This window comes from Mobula birostris, chromosome 3 (assembly GCF_030028105.1).
Source record: "Mobula birostris isolate sMobBir1 chromosome 3, sMobBir1.hap1, whole genome shotgun sequence".
Lineage (NCBI taxonomy): Eukaryota > Metazoa > Chordata > Chondrichthyes > Myliobatiformes > Myliobatidae > Mobula > Mobula birostris.
The window spans coordinates 15859798-15887482 of NC_092372.1; the positions used below are offsets into that span (position 1 = coordinate 15859798).

Consider the following 27685-nt stretch of genomic DNA (forward strand, 5'->3'; position numbering starts at 1 on the left):
TCCATAATGGAAAAAGTCAGCTTAATTCTGATTTCACTTTTTTTTTGACATCATATTTTACATTTGTTTCTATGCTGAAGGATGCTTAGCACAGTCTCACTCAATAAGAATCATTGCCAATGAATATATAAAATATTTCTCCTGTTCCTCTAGTGTTACGGGATAATTCTCCTCCTTGCCTCTTCCTTACTGTCCTTTTCTTTAATAATAGGTAAGCATTCATTTCCTCTGCCTCTACCTCACATAGTGTGTATGATCAACAATGTATGATCAGCAAAAGCCACCGCAATCACCTGGGCTATTCAAGCAACACCTCCCAAACCCCAGCCTCTAGCACTAAGAAGCTGCAGGCTAATTCCCACGGGTCAAACACCGTCCTTCCTTTGAGGTTACCAGGTCTGAATCCTACAACTGCTTACTCCACAGCACCTGAAGAATGGTTCGTTCTTCGGGACCGCCATGGTTCAAATCGGGCTCACCGCTTCCATCTCAAGGGCATTTAGCAATGGACAAAAAATATCGACGTTGACCAAACAGTGAATAATAAATAATTAGGATTGTATTTAGGCTTGCAGCCATTGTTTCTGTATGGATATTATAATGAATTATGCTAAACATTATCAGCATTGACACACTTTCTAATGGAACTGAATGAACTGGATTTGAGAATACATGCAGCATTTCAAAGTTCTTCAAATGAGACAAACTCACAGATGGTAAAGGATGAGAAATGTTGGGTAATGGAACACATATGGGCTGATGAATTGGACAGAATCATTTTAGAAACATGAGAAAATCTGCAGATGATTTCCAGCATCATTTTAGAGATGTTTATAAAAACCCCAAGGGGAATAAATCAGGTGAATGGTTGCAGTCTTCTTCCCAGGTGTAGGAGCAAACTGAAAGAATACACACAGCTGGTATTCAAAATAACAGGTGATTTATTAAAAACTTGTGCATACCAGGGACCAGTCAAAGCTGATCTTTCTGAGCATGGATTTGCTAGAGCTTTTACATTCTTAGTTAACAACATTACCTGTAAAACTCCATTTTGATAACAGAATGGTGGTTAATTCTGTAACAGCCTGGCTACTGACTACGGAGTAAAACGATCATCCTCAGGACTAACAGTAAATCCACAATAATGGGTACACGCAGTAGCATAATTAGTGAAGTTCATGGGTGTCGTCACTGCTTCATGCCATGTCTCTGTTTCTAGACTTTGTCTGTAGTTCCCTGTTACCACATTAGCACAATCCTCGTCCCTATTTCTTAGTTATTAGCCCTCACTATTATTTCCTCTACACCACTAGGCTAGGGGAATCTAAAACTAGAAGTAAATTATTTAAGTTGAGAGGATAAAGGATTCTGAAGGATATGGCCGGCAGGTTTTCCACAAAGTGGGTAGGTGGTTTATGGAATAAGTTGCCAGAGGAATCTGTAGAGGTGGGTGGGATTATGTCGAAAAGATAGTTGGACAGGTATGTAGATAGAAAGGCAGGGGTTCCAAATCGTTTTTATGCCATGGACCAATGTCATTAAGCAGGGGGTCCAGGTTGGGAATTCCTGGTTCAGAGGGATGTAGGTTAAACATAGGCAAATAGACTGAAGTACATTGAGTTGGAAACAAAAGAGTGAACATAGAGCCGGTTAAGCATTGTCCTGAATTTAATTTGACCGGGGTGGGTGTGGGAGGTAGGTAGGGAAGAGAAGATTCAAGGAGTCCAGGGCAGTCCAGAATTATTTCAAGAATTACGGCATGTTGCTGAGACCTTTTGATTTTCCAGAAAATCGTATCATGCTGCTATGGTTCCCTGAAACTACTGTTGAGAATTTGTGAGAGAAATGGTTCTGCAGTTTCATGGTTAGGCATGACGTGGAACAAAATATGCCCAACACTGAGAAACTGAAGAAAGCTAGCCTGAGAGATCCGTGTGCTAAGTTAATGAGAGAAGGATATTATCCTATAAATATTATCATTTTAAAGCTCTCAATGGTCTGGAATTGTAGTACATCACAGAATCACTTTTGTTTTGTAATCCTGCTTAAACTGTCATGTCTTTTTCCACTGGTCTCTTAAATTTAAACCATCTCTCAAAAGAAAATTGGCAGGTTACCTAAAACTATAAGGGATGCAGACTCAGTTGGCACTTTTAAAAGCCAGCTCAAAACCTATTTATTTAACCTTTCTTTTACCTAACATTTTTTTGTCTTTTATTTTCACGTCTGCATTTTATCCCATTGTAAAGCACTTTGAACTACATTGTGTATGAAAGCAAGTTGTTATAAATGAGTTGTTGTTTTTTTTATTATTATTATTCTGATTAATTCCCATTTAGTGAAAGTAACCTAGAGCATGAAAGTGAAACTGGAGCAATTCACTGATGTCATTTAAGACCTGGGAAAGCAGATTAAATGTTTCATCACGTAAAATTTGAATGCAACTTAGTCACATCACATGTTCAATTGGGGTAAAATCGTGTTCTCCAGTATTCGTGGAGACATTAGACTGTAGATGTGAGATCTGGAGCAAAAAACAGACATTGTAATTACTGACGAGCAGATGTATTCCTGGCAATATTGCTTTAGCCGTATCTAACCTATTTTCTTTAGAGGAAAGCCATTCCTATCCTGGACACATGAGGAAATGTAGTTGATCAAAGTCAAAGAAAACTTAAAAGACAAAATGTTTAAAAAGTTAGTAATTTATGTATCTACGTCAACACTTACTGCCATTCGGTAGCCAAGAAATTTTAACACTCAATTATTTTCTTTTAAGACTGACAAATTCTTCTTGTAAATAAGCATAAAGATTAGAGGATGTTTGTAATTAGCATTTCTAACAGCAACGTTGTTTTCCTCTTAAAAGAAATGCAATTAAGTGTCTAGATTGTTAAAAATAGCCTCATATAGCCAAACTCTAATGTATTAGATAACTCTAATGTATTATCTCGGAGCAGGATGAAATAATCTATTCATTCCATCGGCTTCATTCTTAATGAAGTAAATTCCCTTACTTCACTTCTATCTTAGTAGTCTTCAATGTGCTTTTGTTGATTGTGTAACTAAATGGACTGCCACGTGACTAAAGTGATTTTGGACTTGGGGGAGGGAGAAGGAAGAGAAATAAGATGTTAGTGAGGCCTAATTTAGAGTATTGGAGTGTTGTAAATAAGGTTGAAATAGTTCAGAGGAAATTTACAAGGATGTTGCCAGGTCTGGAGGACCTGAGTTATAAGGAAAGATTGAATAAGTTAGTACTTTATTCCTTAGAACGTAGAGCATCGAGAGGAAATTTGATAGAAGGATACAAAATTATAAGCGGTATGGATAGGATAAATGAAAGCAGGCCTTGTCCATTGAGGTCGGGTGGGACTACAACTAGAGGTCATGGGTTGAGGGTGAAAGGTGAAAAGTTTAAGGAGATGATGAGGGGAAACTTCTTCACTCAGAGGTTCCTGAGAGTGTGGAATGAGTTGCCAGCGCAAGTGGTGCATGCGAGCTCAATTTGAATGTTTAAGAGAAGTTTGGATTGATATATGGATGGCAGTGGTATGGTCTTGGTGCAAGTCGATGGGAGTAGGCAGTCTAAATGCTTTCGGCATGAGCAAGATGGGCTGAAGTGTCCGTTTCTCTGCCGTACTTCTCTATAACTCTGTGACTCTAAGTATCTAATTTATGTCATTTTCCTTCCATCTTTCATTTAATTGGGGCTGTTCAAATAAATAGCTGCTTAAAAATTGGGGTGCCGCAGCAGTTATAGAAGTTACTGTAATGCTACTGGAGAGTCAACGACCCGGGTTTAATCTGCCACTGTGTGTAAGAAGTTGGTACGTCCTCCTGGTGACAGTGTGGGTTTCCTCCCACATTCGAAACGTGTAGGGGTTAGTAGTTTAATTAGTCACATGGGCACAATTGGGTGGCACGGACACATTGGGCCAGTAAGGCCCAATGCCGTACTGGATCACTAAATAAATTTTTGGAAGTTATTCATTACCCCTGCCGAGTGGGAGAAGCTTTGGTTTGTACCAAAAAAAAAAATCAACAACACTATTAGTACATCCAATCACAAACAAGAGAAAATCTGGAGATGCTGGAAATCTAAGCAACATACACAACATGCTGGAGGAACTCAGCAGCCCGGGCAGCATCAATGGAAAAGAGTACAGTCAACTTTTGGGCCGAGACTATTCAGCAGGACTAGAGAAAAAAAGACGAGGAGTCAGAGTTAGAAGGAAGGGGAGGAAGAAGTGCAAAGTGATAGGTGAGACTGGGAAGGGGAGGGATGAAGTGAAGAGCTGGGAAGTTGATTGGTGAAAGATACAGGGCTGGAGAAAGGAGAATCTAACTGGAGTGGACAGAAGGCCATGGAAGAAAAAAAGAGGGAGGAGCACCAGGGGGAGGCAATGGGCAGGCAAGGAGATAAGGTGAGGAAGGGAAAAGGGGATGGGGAATAGAGAAGTTGGGGGAGGGTGGGGATTACTGGAAGTTTGAGGTCGATGTTCATGCCATCAGGCTGGAGGCTACCCAGACGGAATATAAGGTGTTGCTCTTCCAACCTGAGCGTGGCCTCATTGTGATAATAGAGGAGGCCACGGATGGACACGTCGGAATGCTAGTAGGAAGTGGAATTAAAATGGGTGGCCACTGGGAGATCCTGCTTTTTCTGGCGGATGGAGCGTGGGTGCTCAATGAAGAGGACTCCCATTCTGCATCAGGTCTCACCAATATACAAGAGATCACACCAGGAGCACCGGATACAGTAGATGACCCCAACAGACTCATAGGTGAAGTGTCACCTCACCTGAATGGACTGTTTGGTGCCCTGAATGCTAGTGAGGGAGGAGGTGTAAGGGCAGGTGTAGCACTTGTTATGCTTACAAGGATAAGTGCCAGAAGGCAGATCAGTGGGGAGGGATGACTGGACAAGAGTGTTGCGTAGGGAGCCGTCCCTGCAGAAAACTGAAAGTGTGGGGGGGGGAGGGGGGAGGGAAAGATGTGCTTGTTGGTAGGATCCTGCTGGAGATGGTGGAAGTTACAGAGAATTAAGTGCTGGATAAGGAGGCTAGTGGGGTGGTAGGTGAGGATAAGAGGAACCCTATCCATGGTAGGGCGGCGGGAGGATGGGGTGTGAGGGCTGACGTGCGTGAAAGAAGAGATGCGGTTGAGGGCAGCAATGATAGTGGAGGAAGGAAAGCTTCTTTCTTTGAAGAAGGGGGACATATCCTTTGTTCTGGAATGAAAAGCCTCATCCAGAGAGCAAATGTGGCAGAGAGAGATATTGAGAGAAGAGGAATTAACTTGAAGGAAAGTTGTGTTGGAAAAGCATGATAGTGATTAGGAGACTCAAGGACAGACAAAAGGTATGCGCAGGATATGAAAATACAGAACTAAGGTCTGAAGTTTAATCCTGAATCAACAAATATTAAAATCAGGGATACCATTGTTAATTCTCAGGAATACCATTGCACTCAGATGTAGAAGGAGTCTTCATTGCTGTTTCCAAAACAATTTTTTCTTTACTAGTCAAAAGTTGTTAGCCCTGAGCTTGAACCCCTGAACCTGGAGGACCGGTGGACCACTCAGTCTGGCCTTTACCCTTTGACCTGTTTGGCATGGGTGACCCTACCAAGAGCCAAAGCATAAAGGGCTGACTCCAGCTAATATAGCTCCCTGGGTGATCTGAGCCCCAAAACCAATGTCTAGATTGTGGTCTTCTTGGAGGAAATATGCTTTAAGGTTATTTAAATTTGAGGTCTAATGCCAGAAAGGAAAAAAAACAGGTTTCTTTGCATGTCACTGAAATTTTGTAGAGGACTGTGTCATTATGTGATCTTCTGTAAAAGCTTGATAAGCATTTGCACAGCTTAATTTCCCAGAACTTCTTAGGTATCATTTGTGCATCAGTTAATCGTGCCCAACATGTCTGGTCCAGTGAACAGGTGAAGTTACCATATACAGTGCTGTGCACACATAAAAAAATTATGCAAAGTGAAGATGCTTTCAAAAATAATGAAATAAAATGTTTCTAAATATCAAAAAAACTACTATAAAGTGCAGTAAACGGTAAAAAAAAACAAAATCAAATCAATATTTGGCATGACCACCCTTTGCTTTGAAAACTGCATCAGTTTTCTCAGGTAGACTGTCACGCAGTTTTATAAGAAAATGGGCTGGTAGGTTGTTCCAAGCATCTTAGAGAACTTGGAACAGTTCTTCTGCAGACATTGGCTGTCTCTCTTCCTTCTGGCTCTCCAGGTAATCAAAGGCAGCCTCGATGATGGTGAGATCAGGGCTCTGTGAAGGCTATATCATCAGAAACCATACTGTAGGTCATTTCAAGGCATCAGAAAGGACATGGGAGTTAGCTGCAGTGATTGAATCCACCCTCCGAGCAACGTCCAAATTACTGCAGGGCATTGTTACATTTTTCTCCTGAGATTGAGCATTGTAGTCCATGACATGAACTGATCATAGATGGCATTACACAAGAAGGAAATTGTCTCCTCCCTTTAAATTACTTAACTATAAAGTTTTCGTACCTGATAATCACAAGTACTTGGACTTCTTCACATGCTAAACAGTTATTCTCAATTTTGATGCAGTGAGCTGCAGTAAATTGAAGGCTGCTGTTTGCTGTATAGGAAATCTAGCAGTTAACACACCTTCTTAAATATCTTGTGCAGGCATAAGAGTAGCAACAAAACTATAATGCTGTTTACATTGAAATATATGCTGATATTTTTGCACATTTTATTCCATATCTGTACTTTAACCTCTCACTTTATTTTTATATAATTATTTATAATCTGAATGTTGTTTTTTGTTGCATGTTGCACCCTGACCAACACACTGCAGCAAATTCCTAATACATGTATGTAGCGAACAATGTTCATCCAAAGTTCTGTGAACTCTTAAGGTAACTTTTACCCCCACCCACAACCTCTCCACAACCCTTCTTAAACAAAATTGTAACTAATATCCAGTATAGTTCAACTGGCAATTATTCTGTGTAACTTTTAATGAAGAACAGAAAAGTTCCGAGCTTATTGGATGCAACCCATGGCCTGTGCTCACCACCAAGGAAGTCAGCCCCTACCCCAGCATTTTACCTGCAGACACCCTTGCCTTCTGCTAGTGCATGGGAGTCATCAGCCCAGAGTACTAATTCTGTGGCTGATTTGCTCGGCCACAAACCATAAGACATAGCAGAATTAGGTTGTTTGTCCCTTTGAGTCTGCTCTGCCATTCTATCGTGACCAATTTATTAACCCGCTCAGTCACATTCTCCTGCCTTCTCCCCATAGCCTTTGATGCCCTTACTAATCAAGAAGCTGTCAAACTCTGCTTTAAATATACCCAATGATTTGGTCTTCACATCTGTCTGTGGCAATGAATTCCACTTCACCACCCTCTGGCCAAAGAAATTCCTCCTCTACTCTTTTCTAAAGGGATGTCTTTGAATTGTAAGACTCTGCCACTATTGAAAATATGCTCTCCATATCCAGTCTATCTAGGCCTTTCAGTATTCTTTTAAACTCCAGTGAGTCCAGCCAGGTTATCTTAAGATCCTGATTCAAGAATGCTCTGAGGATAGATTAAAATAATAAAATGTGGTGTTATCCATTGAGGAAAGATTAAGCTCTCTAGGCCTTAGAACAAACATAGATCTCAGTGAAAGAAATGTAAATGTAATTCTTATGAAAGTTGACAGGGTAGATATGTTCCTGCTCTCTAGAAGGAATGGTGTCTGAGAGGAGGTTTCTTTGCCCGAGGTGTGGTGAATCTTTGCTGTGTAGACTCTGTAACTCGGTATATTCAAGACAGGTAGAAAGGTCTTTTGAGCATTAGGCTGATCAAGGAGTATTGGCTTAATGCAGGAAAGTGGGGCTGGGGTGGAGAATGAGACATAAATATGTTGAGTGCATGATGGACAAAATACTCAAGTGTCTGATTATGTTTTTATAAAGAAAATTAAATAAATCAAAGTCAAAGTTCAAAGTAATTTAATTGTCAAAGTACGCATATGTTACCATTTACTACCTTGAGATTCATTTCCCATAAGCGTTTGCAGGAGAGTAAAGAAATGCAATAGAATTTATGAAAACCTATACAAAAACCAATGTGCAAAAGAAGACAAATAGTGTAAATCCAAAAATAAATAAATAATGCTTGCCCTACCCCACTAAATAAGTAAGTGTCACCCTACCCCAAATAACCATTTGTCATATAAATCATGTGGAGTTTTGTTAGATATACAGTATCTAATGGTCTACTAGGTCAAGTATGAGAATGTGAGTTACAGATTCATTAGTTGCAGAGTCCTTGAAAGTGAGTCTTGTACAGTTCAGTGTTGTGAAGAATTGAAGTTACCCATGCTGGTTCAGGAGCCTGATGGTTGTAGGGTATTAACTGTTCCTGAATCTGGTGGTGTGGGACCTAACACTCCCATACTTCCTGCCTGATGGTATTAGAATGAACCTTTTCAATCAAAGATCTCTACACCTTTAAACAGTGTGAGTCAAATGGTGAGAGGTCAGATGGGTTGTTCTTGGATGTCTGTCCTGCCTATGATTTTAGCATGTGATGTGCATGAGTGAAGCCACAGCAGAACTGACTCACACTCTGTGGCTAGTGGGGAGTTCCTCACTGAACTGTTGGCTAACGATCAGCTTACTCTTGATGTTTTGTAAATATGTGTGAATTAACAGGAAAAGGACATCATACCATTTTTACCATTAACAAGCCAAATTTAACCAGAGCAGTAAAAGTGACATAATATATACCTGCTCATTCTGTTCAGACCAGCACCCTTTGCTGACTTTGTAGTGTTGTTCCTCCAGAGTATTTCACTGTATGCATTGTAGGAAGTTCCAGTTCCAGGATAGCTTTAGAGCAAAAACTTCAGATCACAACACACAATTGTATAGATATTACAGCTTGGAGTAGGCCATTCAGCCCCTTATTCAAGCTCTTTAAAATAGCAACCCATAAAAAGAGTTGCTTCTTGCATTTGCTTTTATATTCAAGTATATCTTTGTTTCACTTCTGTTGTTGTAATGCAATAATTCTTGCCATCAAATAATTACTTTGACAAATCTGAAATTAAGTTTAAACCTTTTTGGCCTTTCTCCCAACACTTTTTCATTGACTCAGGATATATATTTCAAAGTTCAAAGTAAATTTATTATCAAAGTACCTCTATGTCACCATAGACTACTGTGAGATTCTTTTTTTTTGCATTCATGGTAGGACAAAGAAAGACAATAGAATCAATGAAAAACAACACACCAAGATTGACAATAAAAACTGTGAAAAAGAAGATATTGGAGCTGTACTTAGCATCACAGTCATTAGTATAAAGCAAGTACAGCATGGGGCTAAGCACACAGCCTTATGGTGCACCTGTGCTGATGGTGATTGTGGAGGAGATATTGTCAATCTGTACTGATTGGGGGTCTGAGGATTTAGTTGCATAAGGCGGTATGGAGGCCTAGGTGGTGGAGCTTATTGATTAATTTCAAGGGGATGATAGTGTTGAATGCTGTAGTCAATGAAGAGCAGCCTGATGTGTGATATTTGTCTTAATATGTATCAGTGAAGCTTCTGCAAATGTATCTCCACCATATTAGCCTCACTGTGTAAATGCTAGATGTTGGTATTGTAGTTTCCAGCAATGTTATTGTCATGAAGCGAGTAGGTTATGTTACTAATTACACGTTTTTGTGTGTTATTCGCAATACAGACATGTCAGATCTGCCAGATGTTACTTCCCAACAAGTGCAGCTTCTCATCGCACTTACGAATACATCAACACAAATCTCCGTATACGTGCCCAGAATGTGGAGCGATTTGCAGGTCCTCGCACTTTCAGACTCATGTCACCAAGAACTGCCTGCACTACACTCGCAAAGTGGGATACCGGTTAGTTGTCTGTTTGTGCTAATTACTATGTTTATTCCCATATTTATAAACTATTGATGGAACCAGGAGTGAAATTCCTCTTCCTGTGCCTCTGCCACAACTTACCTTATTGCAACTTTACCCCAAATCTACATTTTATTGACCCTTCCTTGTTTTCAGCTGGCCTGCTAGAGTTGTAGAGCGCTACAGTACAAAAACAGGCCCTTTAACCCATCCATGCCATGGCAAACTGTGACTCTGCCCAGTGCTATCGACCTGCACCCAGATCATAGCCCTCCATATCACTCCCATCCATGTACGTATCCAAACTTCTCTTAAGTGTTGAAATGGAAGCTGCATCCACACCTTCTTTAGCAGCTCGTTCCACACTCTCACCACCCGCAGAGTGAAGAAGTTCACCCTCATGTTCCTCTTAAACTTTTCACCTTTCACACATAACCTCTGATCTTCAGCAGAAACCTCAGTGGATAAACCCTGCTTGCATCTTTACCCTATCTATACTGCTCATAATTTTGTTTGTCTCCATCAAATCCTCCCTCATTCTCCTATGCTTCAGGGAAAACCACTAACCACTCTTATTTGATCAATTATTCAAAAAAAGAAGTATTGAAACCTTTAACTTGCATAATCACACAGCAAGCCCGTTCATGTTTGGGGAAAGATACGATAATATTTCACCATGTTTGACTTGCTACAAAGTGGGGGTGTGGGTTAAGGCAATAGTGGAACCTATGAAAGTGGTGAATAAAACAATTTGCAATTTGAATACATAAATGCCTTGAGTATGTGATACTACACAAGTTAGATTGAGATATTCATTTTCACCATGTTGCACGAATAACGCTTGTATTCTATTCCTGATTACCATTTATTTCTCTCCCTGCAGCTGTATACACTGTGGTGTCGTCTATGCTGACCTAGCTGCACTCAAGTCTCACATCCAGGGTGCTCACTGCGAGATCTTCTATAAGTGCCCTATCTGCCCGATGGCTTTCAAGTCGGCACCGAGTACCCATTCACATGCCTATACACAGCACCCAGGCGTCAAAATAGGTGAAGCTAAGTAAGTACGAGATTGTCCACAAAGATTTTGTTTATTATTGTGGTGGTGCTGTTCTATTACCTAGAATGTGGCTTCTGGAAGTAAAGGTCCAAATCAGTTGATTTAGGACAATTTCAGTCAAGTTTCTTCTAAAATGACCTTCAAGATAAAAGTTAACCCAAATAGGGTTAGTGCAGGGGTTCCCAACCTTTTTTAGATTATGAAGACACGTAGTCCTCTTTTATTGTTATTTAGTAATGCATGCATTAAGAAATGATACATTATTTCCTCCGGTGTGATATCGCAAAACACAGGACAGACCAGACTGAAAAAACTGACAAAACCACATAATTATAACATATAGTTACAACAGTGCACAATACCATAACTTGATGAAGAAGTCCATGAGCACAGTAAAGTTCAAAGTTTCTCAGATGTCCTACATCTCACGCAGACAGGAGAAGGAAGAAAAACTCTCCCTGCCATGCCGACCACAATCCGACTCTGAGTCATATGAAAACTTTGAGCTCTGATCAGCTCTCCGACACTGAGTACTGAGCGCCATCTCTGTCCGAACGATTCGACCTCCTTCTCGGTCGCCAAAAGCAGGCAAGGCCGAGGATTTTGAGGCCTACCCTCAAAATGTTATGGTCCAATACCATTAAGCAAGGGGTCCGTGGACCACAGGTCGGCAATTCCAGACATTAGTGCATTGCTTTACAGCGATCCTTGATTGGTATTCAAATCCTGCAGCAGTCTGTAAGGAGTTTCTATGTTCTCCCCATGACCATGTAGGTTTCCTCCAGGTGCTCTGGTTTCCTCCCACATTCCAAAGACTTAGGGTTAGGGTCAGTGAGTTGTGGGCATACTATGTTGGTACCGAATGTGCAGCAACACTTGTGGACTGTCCCAGGACATCCCTAATGAATGCAATGCATCTCACTTTATGTTTTCAATGAACATGTATTAAATAAAGCCGATCTCTTCTGGGATGGTTGATCTGTACACTTGAAATGGAAGGGGACCAATATCCTGGCAGGCAGATTTGCAAAGGGAGTTGTCTTTTAGATAAAGGGGAATGTCATAGCAGTAGTCAGAGATTAAATTGCTGAAGAATTAGGCTTTATGGGTGGAACTGAGAAATAAGAAGCACAAGATCACAATGTTAGGATGGTTCTATAGAATCCGGAAGAGTTAACAGGACTCAAAAGAAGAAATATGTGAGGAGATTGTGCACTTGCAAGAATAATAGGATTGTTATAGAGGGGATATTAACTTTCCTAACAGATTGAGACTGCCATATCGGCTTAGATAAGATGAAATTTGTTAAGTGCATTCAGGAAAGTTTCCTCGGGCAATACTGTATACAGAGGGCCCTATGAGGGAGAGGGCAAAGCTCGACTTACTCTTGGATAATAGGGCAGGGCAGATGATTGACATGACAGTGTAACAGCACTTTGGGACCAGTGACCATAGGTCTGTTAGTTGTAATCTATTTATGGAAAGTGACAGAATTGTTCCACAGCTGCAAGCTCTAAATTTGACTGCAAAGGCAAATTTTGACTGTATGAGCCAAGAGCCTGCACAAGCAAGTGGGAAGCTTTTAAAGGTGAGATAGTGAGAGCTCAAGGTTTGCATGTTCCTGGTAGTGAAAAAGACAAGGCTGATGGCAGTAGGGAACCTGGGATGCCGAGGCACTGGCCAGGAAAAAAGAGGGAGCATGGGTCAGGACTGACAGCTGGGCTCAAGTGAACCCCAGGAAGAGTATAGGAGATGTAGGGGGAGGAGGAAATGAGATGTAGGGGGAGGAGGAAATCAGGAGGACAGAAGGGTGGGGGGGTGGGAATGAGCATGAGATAGCTTGGGCAAAGAAGGTTGAAGAAAATTCATACGGAGTGTATAACAATATTAAATGAAAAAGAGTAGAGAGAGCATCGGGCTCAAAGACTGTAGGCAGTATCTTTACATGAAGTGTCAGGAGGTGAGCAAAGCCTTTAATGAATAACTATCCTCTCATTTTAATGTGGAGAAAGATGAAGATTTCAGAACTAGGGAAAGTAAATTGGGAAGTCGTAGAGATAGTCCTCATTAAAGTAGAGGTAGTGCTGGATATCTTAAAAGGTATGAAGGTAGACAAATCTCCATGGCGTTTTGAAGAACACTGGGAAGGCTGCAGAAGAAATTGCAGGAGCCTTGGCTGAGGTATATGCATCATCGTTAACCAGTGCCAGTGAACTGGAGGGTAGAGAATATTGTGCCTTTATTTAAGAAGGGTGATAAAGAAAAACCTGGGACCCATAGACCAACAAGCCTCACATTTGTGCTGAGTAAATTACTGGACAGGATTTTGAGGGATGAGATGTTTCTGGAAAGAAGGGGTTTGATCAGGAGTATTCAACATTTTTACATGGGAGATCATGCCTTTTGAACTTAAATGAGTTTTTTGGTGATCTGAACAAGGAAAGTCAATGAGGGCAGGGTAGTAAACGTGGTTTATAAGGACTTCATTAAGGACTTTGATGAGGTTCCATGTGGCAGGCTGCTCTGAAAGGTTAGATCTTCTCTGGCTAATTGGATACACAATTGGCATGATGACAGGTGGAAGGGAGTTATGGTAGAAGGCTTTTTTTGTTCTGGAAGCCCATGACTAGTGGTGTTCTTCAGCGGCCGGTGCTAAGCCTATTGCTATTTGTCATCTGTATAATAGACTTGGATGAGAATGTAAGATGCATAGTTTGTAAATTTGCAGATGAAACAAAAATAGATGGCATCATTGACATTGAATATGGCTGGCAGGATTTACAGAGGAATCTCGATCAGCTGGGTAATTGGGTTGAGGGATGGCAGATGAAGTTTAATTTATATACCGGTAAGTCAATGGTGTTGCATTTTGGTAAGCCAAATGAGAGTAGGACTTTCAGAGTGAGAGTAGGTCCTTGGGGCACATTGTAGAACAGTGACCTAGTACTACAAGAATATCGTTCCTTGATTGTGGCATCACAGGTACACCGGGAAGGCTTTTGGCAGTTAGGGCATTGAATATAGAAGCTGGGATGTTATGCTGTAGTTGTACAAGATGTTGTTGAGGCCGCATTTGGAATATTGTGTTCAGTTTTGGTCACACTGCTGTAGGAAAGATCTCATTCAGCTGGAAAGAGTGCAGAGGAGATTAACAAAATTGTTGCTGGGACTTGAGGGACTGAGACACTCAGTGTTTTTGTTTCAGAGTTGGAGTATCAAGAAATAAAGGGCATACGTTTAAGGTGAGTAAAGAGACATTTAAGAGGAACTGGAGGAGCAACGTCTTTACAGAAAGGGTGATACATATGTGGAATGAGCTGCCAGAGGAAGTGATTGAGGCAGGTACAATAGCAACTTTTAAAAGACAGGTGGACAGGTAGGTGGATTTGAAAGGTGTTGAAGGTTTCGAGCCAAACACTGGCAAATGGGTCCAGGTTGGATGAGCATCTTGGTTGGCAAGGACCAGTTAGGCTGAAGAGTCTGTTTCCGTGCTGTTTGACTCTATCACTTAAGGTCGCCTGCTGCATAAGGCAGAAATGTGGCTCAGACTGCTGACAAAAGTTTTTGTTCACCTATTTTTGGCAGGAAATTTGAGGCTTGTGTTCATCTAAAATCAGCATCTACTGCAAGTGTGTCCAATTGGAATTTGACCTGTGTCTTTAAGCTGTGATTGTCTTTTTGAACATCAATAGCTAAAGATTACGCTTCTAAAACATGTTGATGGTATATTTTTAGGTGTAAGGTATGGGTTGGTGTGATTGTTCATTGATTATGTTATGGCTATTATTCAGTGGATTTATTGAGTATGCCCACAGGAAAATGAATCTCAGGGTTGTATATGGTAACATATGTGTACTTCGATAATAAATTTACTTTTAACTTTGTAGAGAACAGGACAGCAAATCAGCTTAATATTCCACTGATCTTCAGTCTTTTAAATGTAAACCCAGTGTGACAAACTGCACCTGTTTAGAAGAAAGTTCCTGGAAAAAATTATCCAGTGACGCACCAAAATGTGAAATAACCAGGTTCCCAGAAGAAAATAATTAGAACCATTGTACTCTTGACATTTTGAAGCAGTTTCTCATCCATGATTTTGTTTGATGTGCTTGTTTGTGTGAAAGTGTTAACAGGCTTTGTTTCTTTTGGGCTCAGTGGTGCGTGATGTGGCATATTGTTTGTTACTGGAGGTACTACAGCACTACAGCAATAGAATCAAGGCTGTATATTTGTTGGACTTCAGACCTGTGCTTTCTTTTTCCTCCCAAATTATTCCTTTAACAAGATTGGAACTAAAAGATGAAATTATGTTAAAGTTGGGAGCATTAACAAGTTGCTTTTAATGTCCTGTTAGGCTCTTGATTAGTCAGGGCATAAAAGGCTGTGGGGAGAAGGCGGGATAATGGCATTGAGAGGGAAATGGATCAGCCATAATGAAATGATGAAGCAGACTCGATGAGCTGAATGGCTGAATTCTGTACTTATGTCTTATGGTCTAAATGGTGAGCAGTTTTTGATCATTTTCAAATGTGGATTTGTTGCATTATGCCTTTTCCAATAATCGATCATAGAGTCCTAGAACACAACAGTACAGAAACAGGTCCTTCAGCCCTTCTCGTCCTTGCCAAGCTATTAGTCTGCCAAATTCCATCGGCCTTCACCTGGACCCTAGATCTCCATATTCCTCCCATCCATGTACCCATCCAAATTTCTCTTAAATGTTGAAATTGAAACCACATCCACCGCTTTCACTGCAGCTCGTTTCACACTCTTACCACTTCTGAGTGAAGAAGTTCCCCTTCATATTTCTCTCAAACATTTCGCCTTTCACCTTTGACCATGATCCCTAGTTCTAGTCTTACCCAACCTCAATGCCTGCTTGCATTTACCCTATCTAGATCCCTCATGATTTTTTCTGTCTCTATTAAATCTCCCCTCATTCTCCTACACTCTAAGGAATAAAGTTCTAACCTATTCGGTTCTTGTAAATTTTCTCTGCAGTCTTTCAATTTTATTGATATCTTTCCTGTAGGTACAGTAGGTGACCAGAACTAGACACAATATTCCAAATTAGGCTTCACCTATGTTTTATACAACTTCAACATAACATCCCAACTCTAGTGCTCAATACTTTGATTTATGAAGTCCAATTTGCTTTCTTTTTCTTACTTTTTTTCCTGTTCTTCCTTTTAATAAAACATTCCTTTTTTATATCCTGTGGTTTCTTGGTGAATCTCATTATTAGATATCTTTGACCTGCATACAATGTGTTGTCCTTTATCCTGGCAACAAATTCTGATCCTTGACCTTGATGCTTATTGAGATGGCACGACTTCTCTTGCAATCTTTTTATATTTTATTGAAAGTTGTGATTCAATATTCACTGCGTCGATAAACTCAAATAAATTTGTATGTAGACACACGAGATTGCAGATGCTGGAATCTGGAGCAAACAACTACGGAAGTTGGAGGAACTCGGCAGGATGAGCTGCGTCGGGTGGAGAGAAGGTTCATAGAGTCTGTGCAATCAGTCACATAAATCGCTGTTCTCTCAGTATTACGTATCACTACAGATTTCCAATCCAGCCACATACCTACTGTACTTCCCAACTCCAGTACAAAAGGCAAGGATTGCACTGCATCCTTGGTCAGCTTCTCATTGGCTTTGGTCTCTTAAACTTTTTCCCAATGTTTTTCTCCTCCTTGCTCCTTCCTCAGTCTTCACTTTATAAGATCTCAAAGTTCAAAGTAAATTTATTATCAAATATATTGTCACAGTTTACAACCCTGAGATTCATTTTCTTGTGAGCATACTCAATAAATCTGAATATACCTCTTGCTCATCCTCTGGGTCCCCCCCCCATCTTGTCTTTCTTCCCGGACCTCCTGTCCCATGATCCTCTCGTATCCCCTTTTGCCAATCACCTGTCCAGCTCTTGGCTCCATCCCTCCCCCTCCTGTCTTCTCCTATCATTTTGGATCTCCCCCTCTCCCTCCAACTTTCAAATCCCTTACTCACTCTTCCTTCAGTTAGTCCTGACGAAGGGTTTCGGCCTGAAACGTCGACTGTACCTCTTCCTAGAGATGCTGCCTGGCCTGCTGCGTTCACCAGCAACTTTGATGTGTGTTGCTCAATAAATCTATTATGGAATAATAACCATAACAGAGTCAGTGGAAGACCACACCAACTTGTCCGTTCAACCAGCGTGCAAAAGGCACAAACTGTGCAACTACAAAAAAAAACAATATTGAGAACATGCGATGAAGAGTCCTTGAAAGTGAGTCCATAGGTTGTGGGAACATTTCATTGATGGGTCAGGTAAAGTTGAGTGAAGTTATCCCCTTTGGTTCAAGAGCCTGATGTTGAGGGGTAATAACTATTCCTGAATCTGTTGATGTGAGTCCTGAGGCTCTTGTACCTTCTTGCTGATGGCATTCGCAAGAAAAGAGCATGACAAGGGTAGTGGTGGTCCCTGATGATGGATCCTGCTTTCCTGCGACATTTTATGTCCATATGTTCAATGTTGGGGAGGGTTTTACCTATGGTGGACTGGGCCGTACTCGCTACTTTTTATAGGATTTTCCATTCAAGGGCATTGGTGTTTTTATGCCAGGCTGTGATGCAGCCAGGTACTCTCCACCACACATCTATAGAAGTTGTCGGGGTTTTTAGAAGCCATACACCTAAAAGTAGTGGCACTACCATGCGTTCTTTGTAGTTGCACTTGCATGCTGAGCCCAGAACAAGTCCTCTGAAATAATAACATTGCGGAATTTAATGTTACTGACCCTCTCCACGTCTAATCTCCTAATGAGGTCTGGCTCATGGACCTCACACAAAATGCTGGAGGAACTTAGCAGGCCAGGCAGCATCTATGGAAAAGAGTCCACTCGATGTTTTAGGCTGAGACCCTTCATCAGGATTGGTTTGTGGACCTCTGGTTTCCTCCTGCTGCTCAATAATCAGCTCCTTGGTCTTGATGACATTGAGTAAGAGGTTATTTTTATGGCACCACTCAGTTTCCCTCCTATCTGGATTAGATTAGCTTTATTTGTCACATGTACAGTGACACGTGCCATTTTGCGTCAATGACCAACACCATCTGAGGATGTGATGGAAGCAGCTCACAAGTGTTGTCATGCTTCCAGCACTAACGTAGCCATAATTCACTAACCCTGAACCTGTGTATCTTTCAAATGTGAGAAGAAACTGGAGCACCTGGAGGAAACCCAGATAGTCACGCGGCGAATGTATAAATTCCTTCCAGACAGCGGTGGGAATTTCACCCTGATTTTCCGATTGCTGATGCTGTAAAGCATTATGCTAACTGCTACACTACCATACCACCAACCTATCTAGGTAATCATAGTTGGATCTAGGTCATAATAGTTGTAGCCTTCTGCCATTTTGTGGTTGAATTCTTATGATGTAAAGGGTTTTGTCTCCTGAAAATCTCGAACCTGTCCACTGGCTCATTACAGGGAGAGATGTAATAAATCTTGAATCTTTAGAGAGCTGCCTTGATTGCCCTGGTTGACTTTTGACCTTACTACTGTGGCCTGAAGCCAATGGGCTCCCAGGACCGGCTGCTGCACTGAACAGGCTCCATGGCTGTGGACTTACTTTTGGGGACTCTGCATTTCATGTTCTGTGGATTGTCTGATTGTGTTTTTTTTTAATGTTTTCATGATTTGTTCTCATTTTTGCACATTGGATGTATGACTGTGTTTGTGGTGTGGGGATTTTTCCTGAATTCTATTGTGTTTCTTTGTTTTGTGGCTGCCTGCAAGAAGATGAATCTCAAGGTTGTGTACTATATACATACTTAGATGATAAATGCATTTTGTATTTTTGAACTTTGAAAGTGGGTACAATGTCACCTCACTTTTGCATTCCCTTCTTTGGCACTGTTAAATTGATGTAGAGAAAAAGTTTCTCCTGTCATTCCTTCTGCTCATTTGATAAGCTACTAGACAAAAAGTGTAACTGCTGACATGGTTCTATTTGCTCCTTCAATCATTAGAAAGACCCAGAGATGGTGACGGAACAGCAGTAGAGTTCCAAGTCAGGATGGTGTGGGGCTTGGAGGGCAACTTCCAGGCAGTACCCTTGCCCTTCTACCTGGTATTGGATCTCAAAATCAAAGCCTATTCCCAGCAAAGCTATACTTCACATGCATCGCTTCTAACTTAGGCTTTCTTTGATCAACGTAAGGCAGATTTATCATAATTTCTGGTTCTTGAACAAAGCAAATGTTCTACTCTGCATTTTTGTGCTTAACTAACATATGAAGTGACAAAAAACAATGCATTATTGATACAGTACCTTCCATTGCTACTTTTGAACATTGATACTGGAAGCAGAGATGAAAACCAAGAAATTTAGCTGGAGGATTTTACAGTGATGATTAAACCTAAGATTTGAACTAAGCTCCTAGACAGAGATTCAGTAATCTGGCATTCTATTGATTTGTATTTCCTGTAAACCATTCAGCTAGAGCTCATGTCTTTACTGTTCATCCAGGCAAAGCCTTAAATTGCTGGAAATGTGGCAGCTAGCAATATATAACTACTTGTGGACAATGTAATATTGTTGTACAAATGAAGTGATTTTATAAGTTGTACGTTAAAGCATGTTTTTTATGTTTTAATTTTTTTTATCACTGATATACTCTAGTTCTGTAAGTTCTTCTTATTTGTATGTATTTTTCCTGGAGTATTAGCTCTTCCCATTAATTTAAACACTATTTGTAATAAAGTCATCATGCAATTCAGCATGGATATAGGTCCTGTGGCCCAGTGAGTCCATGCAAACCACAGTGCCCATCCAGCGAATTCCAATTTCCTGTCAGCCCCTTCCCTCCGTTACTGTACCTCTCCAAGTGCTTCTTAAACCACATCCTCTGACATATCGATCCATGTACAGCTCTCGGGTCTCTTTTATAGCTTTCTCCCTTCACCTTAAGCTATGCTCCCTACTTTAGGACTCCCTTACACTGGGGAAAAGACTGCTATTGTCCACCTTTTCTATGTCTCTCATAATTTTAACCATTTCTTCAAGGTCGTCCCTCATTCTCCAAGGAAAAAACATAACATAGCAATTACAGGCCCTTCAGCTCACAATGTTGGGCCAACCACGTAACCTGCTCTAGAAACTGCCTAGAATTTCCCTACCACATAGCCCTCTATTTTTCTAAGCTGCATGTACCTATCTAAGAGTCTCTTAAAGAGTCCTATTGTATCCACCTCCACCACCGCCGCCAGCAGTACATTCCACACACCTACCACTCTGTGTGGAATAACTTACCTCTGACATCCCCCTTGTACCTACTTCCAAGCACCTTGAACTATACCCCCTCATGTTAGCTATTTCAGCCCTTGGAAAAAGCCTCTGGCTATCCACACGATCAATGCCTCTCATCATCTTATACGCCTTTATCAGGTCACCTCTCACCCTCTGTCGTTCCAAGGCCAAGTTCACTCAGCCTATTCTCATAAGCCATGCTCCCCAATCCAGGCAACATCCTTGTAAATCTCCTCTACACTCTCTCTGTAGTATCCACATCCTTCCTGTAGTGAGGTGACCAGAACTGAACCCAGTACTCCAAGTGGGGTCTAACTAAGGTCTTGTATAGCTGTAACATTACCTCACAGCTGTTGAACTCAGTCTCACGGTTGATGAAGGCCAACACACCATACACCTTCTTAACAACATTGTCAACCTGTACAGCAGCTTTGAGTGTCCTAGGGACCCCAAGATCTAGCATAGCCAATTTCTCCCTAAAACTCAGACCCTGACTGATAAAAGCCAGTGTGCTAAACGCCTCTTCCACCACCCTGATTCCACTTTCAATGAACTATGTACTTGTGCTCCTACGAACCTCTGTTCCATTACACTCCCAAGTGTATTACCACTCACAGTACTCTAGCTTAACTTTCCAAAATGTTTCACCTCACACTTAAATAAGAAAATGGACCATGCTGTACCCCATGCTGAAACGCATAACAAAGATGAAAAGGAAAATACTTGTCAATAAAAGCTTACTTTCAAAATTTTTGTGTCTCATCTAGGTTTACTTTATCTCATTTTTGACTTTACTATTGGCAGTGCTACGCCAGAGTAAAGCTCAGTGATTTACTGGAATAAATGGTTTTATGACAAAATTGAAATTGAGAGCAATACACAAAATTCTGAAGGAACTCAGCAGATCAGGCAGCATCTATGGATGAGAATAAACAGTCAACCTTTTGGGCCGAGATCCTTCATCAGGATTGGTGACATGTCTCAGCCTGAAACCTTGTCCGTCTATTCCCCTCCATAGATGTTGCCTGACCTGTTACATTCCTCTTGCATTTTGTGTGTTGTTCTGGTTCCGGCATCTGCATAATCACTTGTGTTTAAAACTGAAATTAGTTTGCTTAGTTAAAATATTTGATTATTCTATTCTTCATAGAAATAGGCACAAAACATTAAATTGCAATTATTCTGTCTGGAAATGCTTGAAAAGTAAATTATTTTTTCCCTCCTTGTTTTCAGGATAATCTACAAATGTTCCATGTGCGACACCGTGTTTACGCAACAAACCTTGTTATGCAGCCATTTTGATCAACATGTTGCTAAGCAGAAAGTTTCTGTATTTAAGTGCCCAGACTGTGCATTGCTGTATGCACAGAAACAACTCATGGTGGAACACATTAAGGTACCAGCTAAATCTACCACAACCTTGGTGAAATAGATAAATTATTTGGTTCTCTTATTTATGAGATGTACCTCAATGAATTTTTTACTGGATTGGCAGTCAGAGTTCTGAGCCGTTGATTCTAGATTTATATTCTGCCATGACGACTGGATTCAAATAATGAATCTGGAATTAAAAGAAAAGCTTAATCTCTTTAGGAATTGACTATGGCAGTACTGGACTCTGGTTCACTGATGCCTTTTAGAAATGTCACTCTCGCGTATACCAGTCTATATGTGACTCCAGACTCACCAATGTGGTTGACTTGTTACTGCCTCCTCAGTTTAGGGATAATTCAAAATCAACAAGCTGTACTGGGATTGTCAACAAATTCCACATCTGTGAACTATTTAGAAAAAGTCCTGGAGTCTCCCTATGTACTTTGACTAGTGGTCCCCAACCTCCGGGCCGCAAACCGATACATTGCCACGAAGAATGCAGCGGGACAGCGGTAGCCAGAACGCACCCAGCACGTCTTTAAGAAAAAAGCCAAAATAAACAAGCTAATTAATTAGGTGCCGTCCCACACGTAAATGTCGGCCCAGATCAGAGGCGATGCAATCTGGAGTAGAAAGGAAGGGGGAAGATGCTAGAATAAAAATTTGGGGGGAGGGAAGGATGATAGCTAGAAGGTGATAGGTGAAGCCAGGTGGGCGGGAGAGGTAAAGGGTTGGAGGGGAAGGAATCTAAGAGGGATGTCACATGGTTTTTTTACATAGAGTAGGTGTATGGAATGCACCGTCAAGGGTTGGTGGTCGAGGCAGATACATTAGGGATATTTAAAAGATTCTTAGATAGGCAGATGGATAAAAGAAAGATGGAGGGTGGGAGAGGAAGGTTAGATTGATCATGGACTAGATTAAAAGGTCGGCACAACATCGTGGGCCTGAACTGTGATGCACTGTTCTACATAATGAAGTCTGACAGCTACATTGAAAGTGCAGTGCCCCTAAACAACAAAATACAACATCATAACAAGGTAGATTGTGAGGTTGAGAATATCTTATCATACTAGGGAACTACTCTGTTGTCTTAGTAAAAAGCTGTCCTTGAGCCTGGTGGTATGTGCTTTCAGGCTTTTGTACCTTCTGCCAATGACGAGAGTGTGTCCAGAGTTGGAGGGTCTTGATTATGCTGGCTGTTTCACCGAGGCTTCGAGAAGTGCAGAGATTCCATCGAGGAGAGGCTGATTTCCGTGACAGCCTGAGTTGTGCACATGACTCTGCAATTTCTTGTGGTAAAATGCAGAGTGGTGGTGACACTAAACCAAAAATAGGATCAATTTTTGGATGTAATTCCAATTATAAATCAACTTTGCTTAAAAATATTGTTGTAACCTTTTCCCCAATGGCAGAAGTGTCCAAGTCTAGAGGCCATAGGTTTCAGATGAGGGGTAAGATTTAGAAGGTGATTTAAGTCTTGAACACAAGGTGTGAGGAGGTGGTGCAAAAAAGTATCAGCATATTTAAATTCTGGATGAGTACTCGAATCACCAAAATGTTAATAGGCTATGGACCAACCAGTGGTAGTGTAGATAGATGTTTGATGGTTAATGTAGATGTGGTAGGCTGAAGGGTTTGTATGATTCCATGACTTTGTAACCAGTTGAATATACAAACGTGTGTAAGAATTATGACTAAATCCCTCAATTCTTTCATGTTGCAGTCCATGCATGGAACTCTTAAGAGTATTGAGGGTCCCCCAAACCTGGGACCTCAAGAGCCAGTGGTCACAAAGCCTTTAACTTCATCAGCTGGACAGAAAAAAGCTGACGGGAAAGCTGTTAATGGCACTGACCGACTCGGGAAGAAAACTTCAATCGTCGTGAGGAAAACTGGGAGCCGGTCAAAATCAAATAATCCGGGATGGATGTGTCAGGACTGTGAAGAATGGTTTCCTGAACGAGAGGACTACATTTCTCACATGAAGAAAGACCATGGAAAGGTAAGAGCCAAGTAGGATGGAATAGTGCAATATGTACTGAGTTCAGGAATTCTGCAAGGAGAGTAAACTATTAAATGAAAGAATCCGTTAGGAATGTTAACGTCACTCACATCAACACTGAACTGATTCCACAACCAAGGACTCTACAATTCATGTTTTCTGTATTATTTACTTACTTGTTAATTTATTACTGTTTTATATTTGCACAGATTGTCTTCTTTACCACATGGGTTGTTTGTCAGTCTTCGTGTGTAGGTTTTCATTGACTCTGTTGTATTTCTTTGTTCTGTAAATGGCTGCAATAAAATGAATCTCAGGGTAGTAGATGGTGACACATATTTACTTTGGTAATAAATTTACTTTGAACTTTGATAGTGATCTCCAAGAAGCCATAGGGCATAGGAGTAGTATTAGGCCACTTGGCTCATCGGGTGAAAGCGTATAAGATCGGGTAGAAATTGTTCATTTGTTCGTTATGTGCTGTGTCGCAGGCGATCAAGGTCTTACCATGACTATGATTGATCTTGCCAAATTTTTCTACAGAAGTCATTTGCCATTGCCTCTTCTGAACACTTCAGAGATTGTCTGCCTGGTGTCAGTGGTCACATAACCAGGACTTGTGATATAAGACCATAAGATAGAAAAGCAGAATCAGACCATTTGGCCCATCAAGTCTGCTCCTCCATTATATCATAGCTGATCCAATTTTCCTCTCAGCCCCAATCTTCTGCCTTCTCCTTGTATCCCTTCATGCCTTGACCAATCAAGGCTCTCTCAATCCCTGCCTTAAATATACATAAAGACTTGGCCTCCACAGCTGCCTGTGGCAAAGAATTCACCACTCTGGCTAAAGAAATTCCTCCACATCTCTGTTCTAAAAAGACACCCCTCTAGTCTAAGGCTGTGTCCTCTGGTCTTAAACTCCCCCACCAAAGGAAACATCCTTTCCACATCCACACTATCAAGGCCTTTTACCATTCGATAGGTTTCAATGAGGTCACCCCTCATTCTGAATTCTCGTGAATACAGACCCAGAGCCATCAAACAGCCTTCAAGTGACAAGCCATTCAATCTTGGAATCATTTTCGTGAACCTCTTTTGAACCTTTTTCAGTTTCAGCACATCCTTTCTGCTCACAATACTCCAAGTGAGGTCTCAGCAGTAAGGCTTCAACATTACATCCTTGCTTTTATATTCTAGACCTCTTGAAAGCAATGCTAGCATTGCATTTGCCATCCGCACGACAAACTTAACCTACAAATTAACCTTTAGGGAATCCTGCACAAGGGTTCCCAAGTCCCTTTGCGCCTCAGTTTTTTTATATTTTCTCTCTGTTTAGAAAATAGTCAAACCTTTCATTTCTTCTGCCAAAGTGCATGACCATACACTTGCCGACACTGTTTTTCATCTGCTATTTCTTTGCCCATTCTCCCAATCTGTCCAAGTCCTTCTGTAGCCTCACTATCTCCTCAAGGTTACCTGCCCCTCCGCCTATCTTCAGATAACTTGCACACTTTGCAACAAAGCCATCAATTCCACCAGCCAAATCATTGACGTATAACATAAGAAGAATCGGTCCAACACAGACTCCTGTTGAACACCACTAGTCACCAGCAGCCAGCCATGAATGGCTCTCTTTATTCTCATTCTTTGCCTCTTGCCAATCAGCCACTGTCTTATCCATGCTAGAATCTTTCCTGTAATACCGTGGGCTCATAGATTGTTAAACAGCCTCACGTGTAGCACCTTGTAAAAGGCCTTTTGATGTTCTAAGTACGCACCATCAACCAATTCTCCATTGTCTATCCTGTTTGTTATTTTTTCAAAGAATTCCAACAGATTTGTCAGGCAAGATTTTCCCTTGAGGAAACAATGTCGACTATGGCCTATTTTATCATGTGCCTCCAAGTACCCTGAGACCTTGTCCTTAAAAATCAACTCCAACATCTTCTGAACCACTGACATCAGACTAACTGGGTTATAGTTTTTCTTATGCGTCTCTCCCTTCTTGAAGTGTGGAGTGACATTTACGATTTTCAGTCTTCCGGAACCGTTCCAGAATCTAATGAATCTAGTGATTTTTGAAAGTTCATTGCTAATGCTTCCACAATCTCTTCAGCCCCCTGTTTCAGAACTCTGGGATATACACCATCTGGTCCAGGTGACATTATTTACCTTCAGACCTTTCAGTTTTCCAAGAACAGTCCGTCATCGTGCCCGACACCGGCCCCCTAGGCCTGAGTCGACGTAGAAGTAGTAGTAGTTGTTCTCTTTCGTTCTGGTAGCTTCACACAATTCATGACCTCTGGCACCAGGAACTTCCACCATACTGCTAATGTCTTCCACCATAAGAATAATGCAAAATGCTTATTCAGTTCACCTGCTATTTTGTTGTCTCCCATTACTACCTCTCCAGCATCATTTTCCAGCGGTCCGATATCCACTCTTGCCTCTCTTTTACATATCTGAAGAAACTTTTGGTATCCTCTGTAATATTACTGGCTAGCTTATTTTTGTATTCTCTCTATACCTTTTTAATGATTTTTTTAGTTGCCTGTTGGTTTTTAGAAGCTTCTCAATCCTCCAACTTCTAATTTTTGCTCTACTATATGTCCTCTCTTTGGCTTTTATGTTGGTTTTGACTTCATGGTTGTGCCATTTTTCCTTTAGAATGCTTCTTCCTCTTTGGAATGTATATATTCTGTGCTTCCACCTGCTCATATGACCATCCACCAGCTGCTCCCATGGTTTCATGCAGGTGTCACACCTTGCTCACTGGTGACCTGCAGGCTAGCGGAGGGAAAGAGCGCCTTACATCTCCTTTGGTAGAAACCTATCTCCACCTCACCACCCTCAGGTAGCGATACATTACCTAAATTATAGTAATTCAGATATGCTTCAGTAACTACTGTATGTCAGTCTCCCAATGGTAATGATTTAGTGTAGCACGTGGTAGTAATTACTGACTGGGTTAATTTGGAGCAAAGAAGCCGCATTTGGAACTTGATGTATTCTGATTATAAAAAGAGTACACCTGAAACCAACAAGACCTCACCACCTCCTCTCAACCGGCATCACTGTTTACATCATTTATTTAACAATAGGTTAAATTGAAGCAGGTCTTTTCCACTGAGGTTGGGTGGGACTACATCTAGAGGTCATGGATTAAGGGTTAAAGGTGAAAAGTTTAAGGGGAACATGAGGGGAAACTTCTTCACTCAGAGAGTCATGAGAGTGTGGAATGATCTGCCAGCATAACTGGTGCATTCGAGCTCTTCGAGTCACTCCCGTGTCCTTTTGACACTTAGTAGTGTTGTGTTTTTTCATCAAAGTGACAAATCTTAACCAGAATGTGTGCTGCAATTGCTCAGCATAGCCCCTCAAATGTGAGCAAAGTTACTGGTCATGGAGAAGAGAGTAAAAGATAATTAAAAGGTAACAAAGTAGTTAGCGTGATGCTTTTACAGCTCAGGGTGTTCTGGAGTTCAGAATCACAATCAGGTTTAATATCACTGGCATATCTCGTGAAATTTGTTGTTTTGCGGCTGCAGTACATAATAATAGAGAAATAACTGTGATTTACAGTAAATATATACATATAAATCAGAGTTCAGTTCTGGCATCATTCTGTAATGTGTCCTCTGTGTTTTGCATGGGTTTTCTCCAGGTCCTCTGATTCCATCTCACGGTATAAAGACATACCAGGCAGGTTAATTGGTCATTGTAAATTGTCCCATGATTAGGTTAGAGATAATCGGGTTTGTTGGGGGTTGTTGGGGCGGAAGGGCTGGAAGGTCCTTCTCCACACTGTATCACTAAATAAATAATCGGAAGCTTTAGGGTAAGGGGATGAAAAACAATTGAGGAAATAGTTTATAAAAATGTGTAGGAAGCAAACATGGGGCTGATAAGACAGGAGCAACTTGTTAAATTGAATTGGTTTATTATTGTCATGTGTACCAACATACAGTGAAAAGCTTGTCTTGCGTACTGTTCATACAGATGAAATTATTAC

The 27685-nt window shown here is 41.1% G+C and overlaps 1 protein-coding gene across 12 annotated transcripts in view; it reads left to right on the top strand.

Moving 5' to 3' along the window:
- Positions 1–27685, top strand: part of znf532 (zinc finger protein 532) — a 177346-nt gene that overhangs the window by 119869 nt on the left and 29792 nt on the right. For all 12 annotated transcript variants that reach the window (XM_072252264.1, XM_072252266.1, XM_072252269.1 and 9 more), the window contains 4 exons: positions 9746–9924; positions 10811–10987; positions 21525–21687; positions 23392–23670. In XM_072252264.1, coding sequence (XP_072108365.1) covers positions 9746–9924; positions 10811–10987; positions 21525–21687; positions 23392–23670 — 798 coding nt within the window. The remainder of the gene's footprint in view (positions 1–9745; positions 9925–10810; positions 10988–21524; positions 21688–23391; positions 23671–27685) is intronic.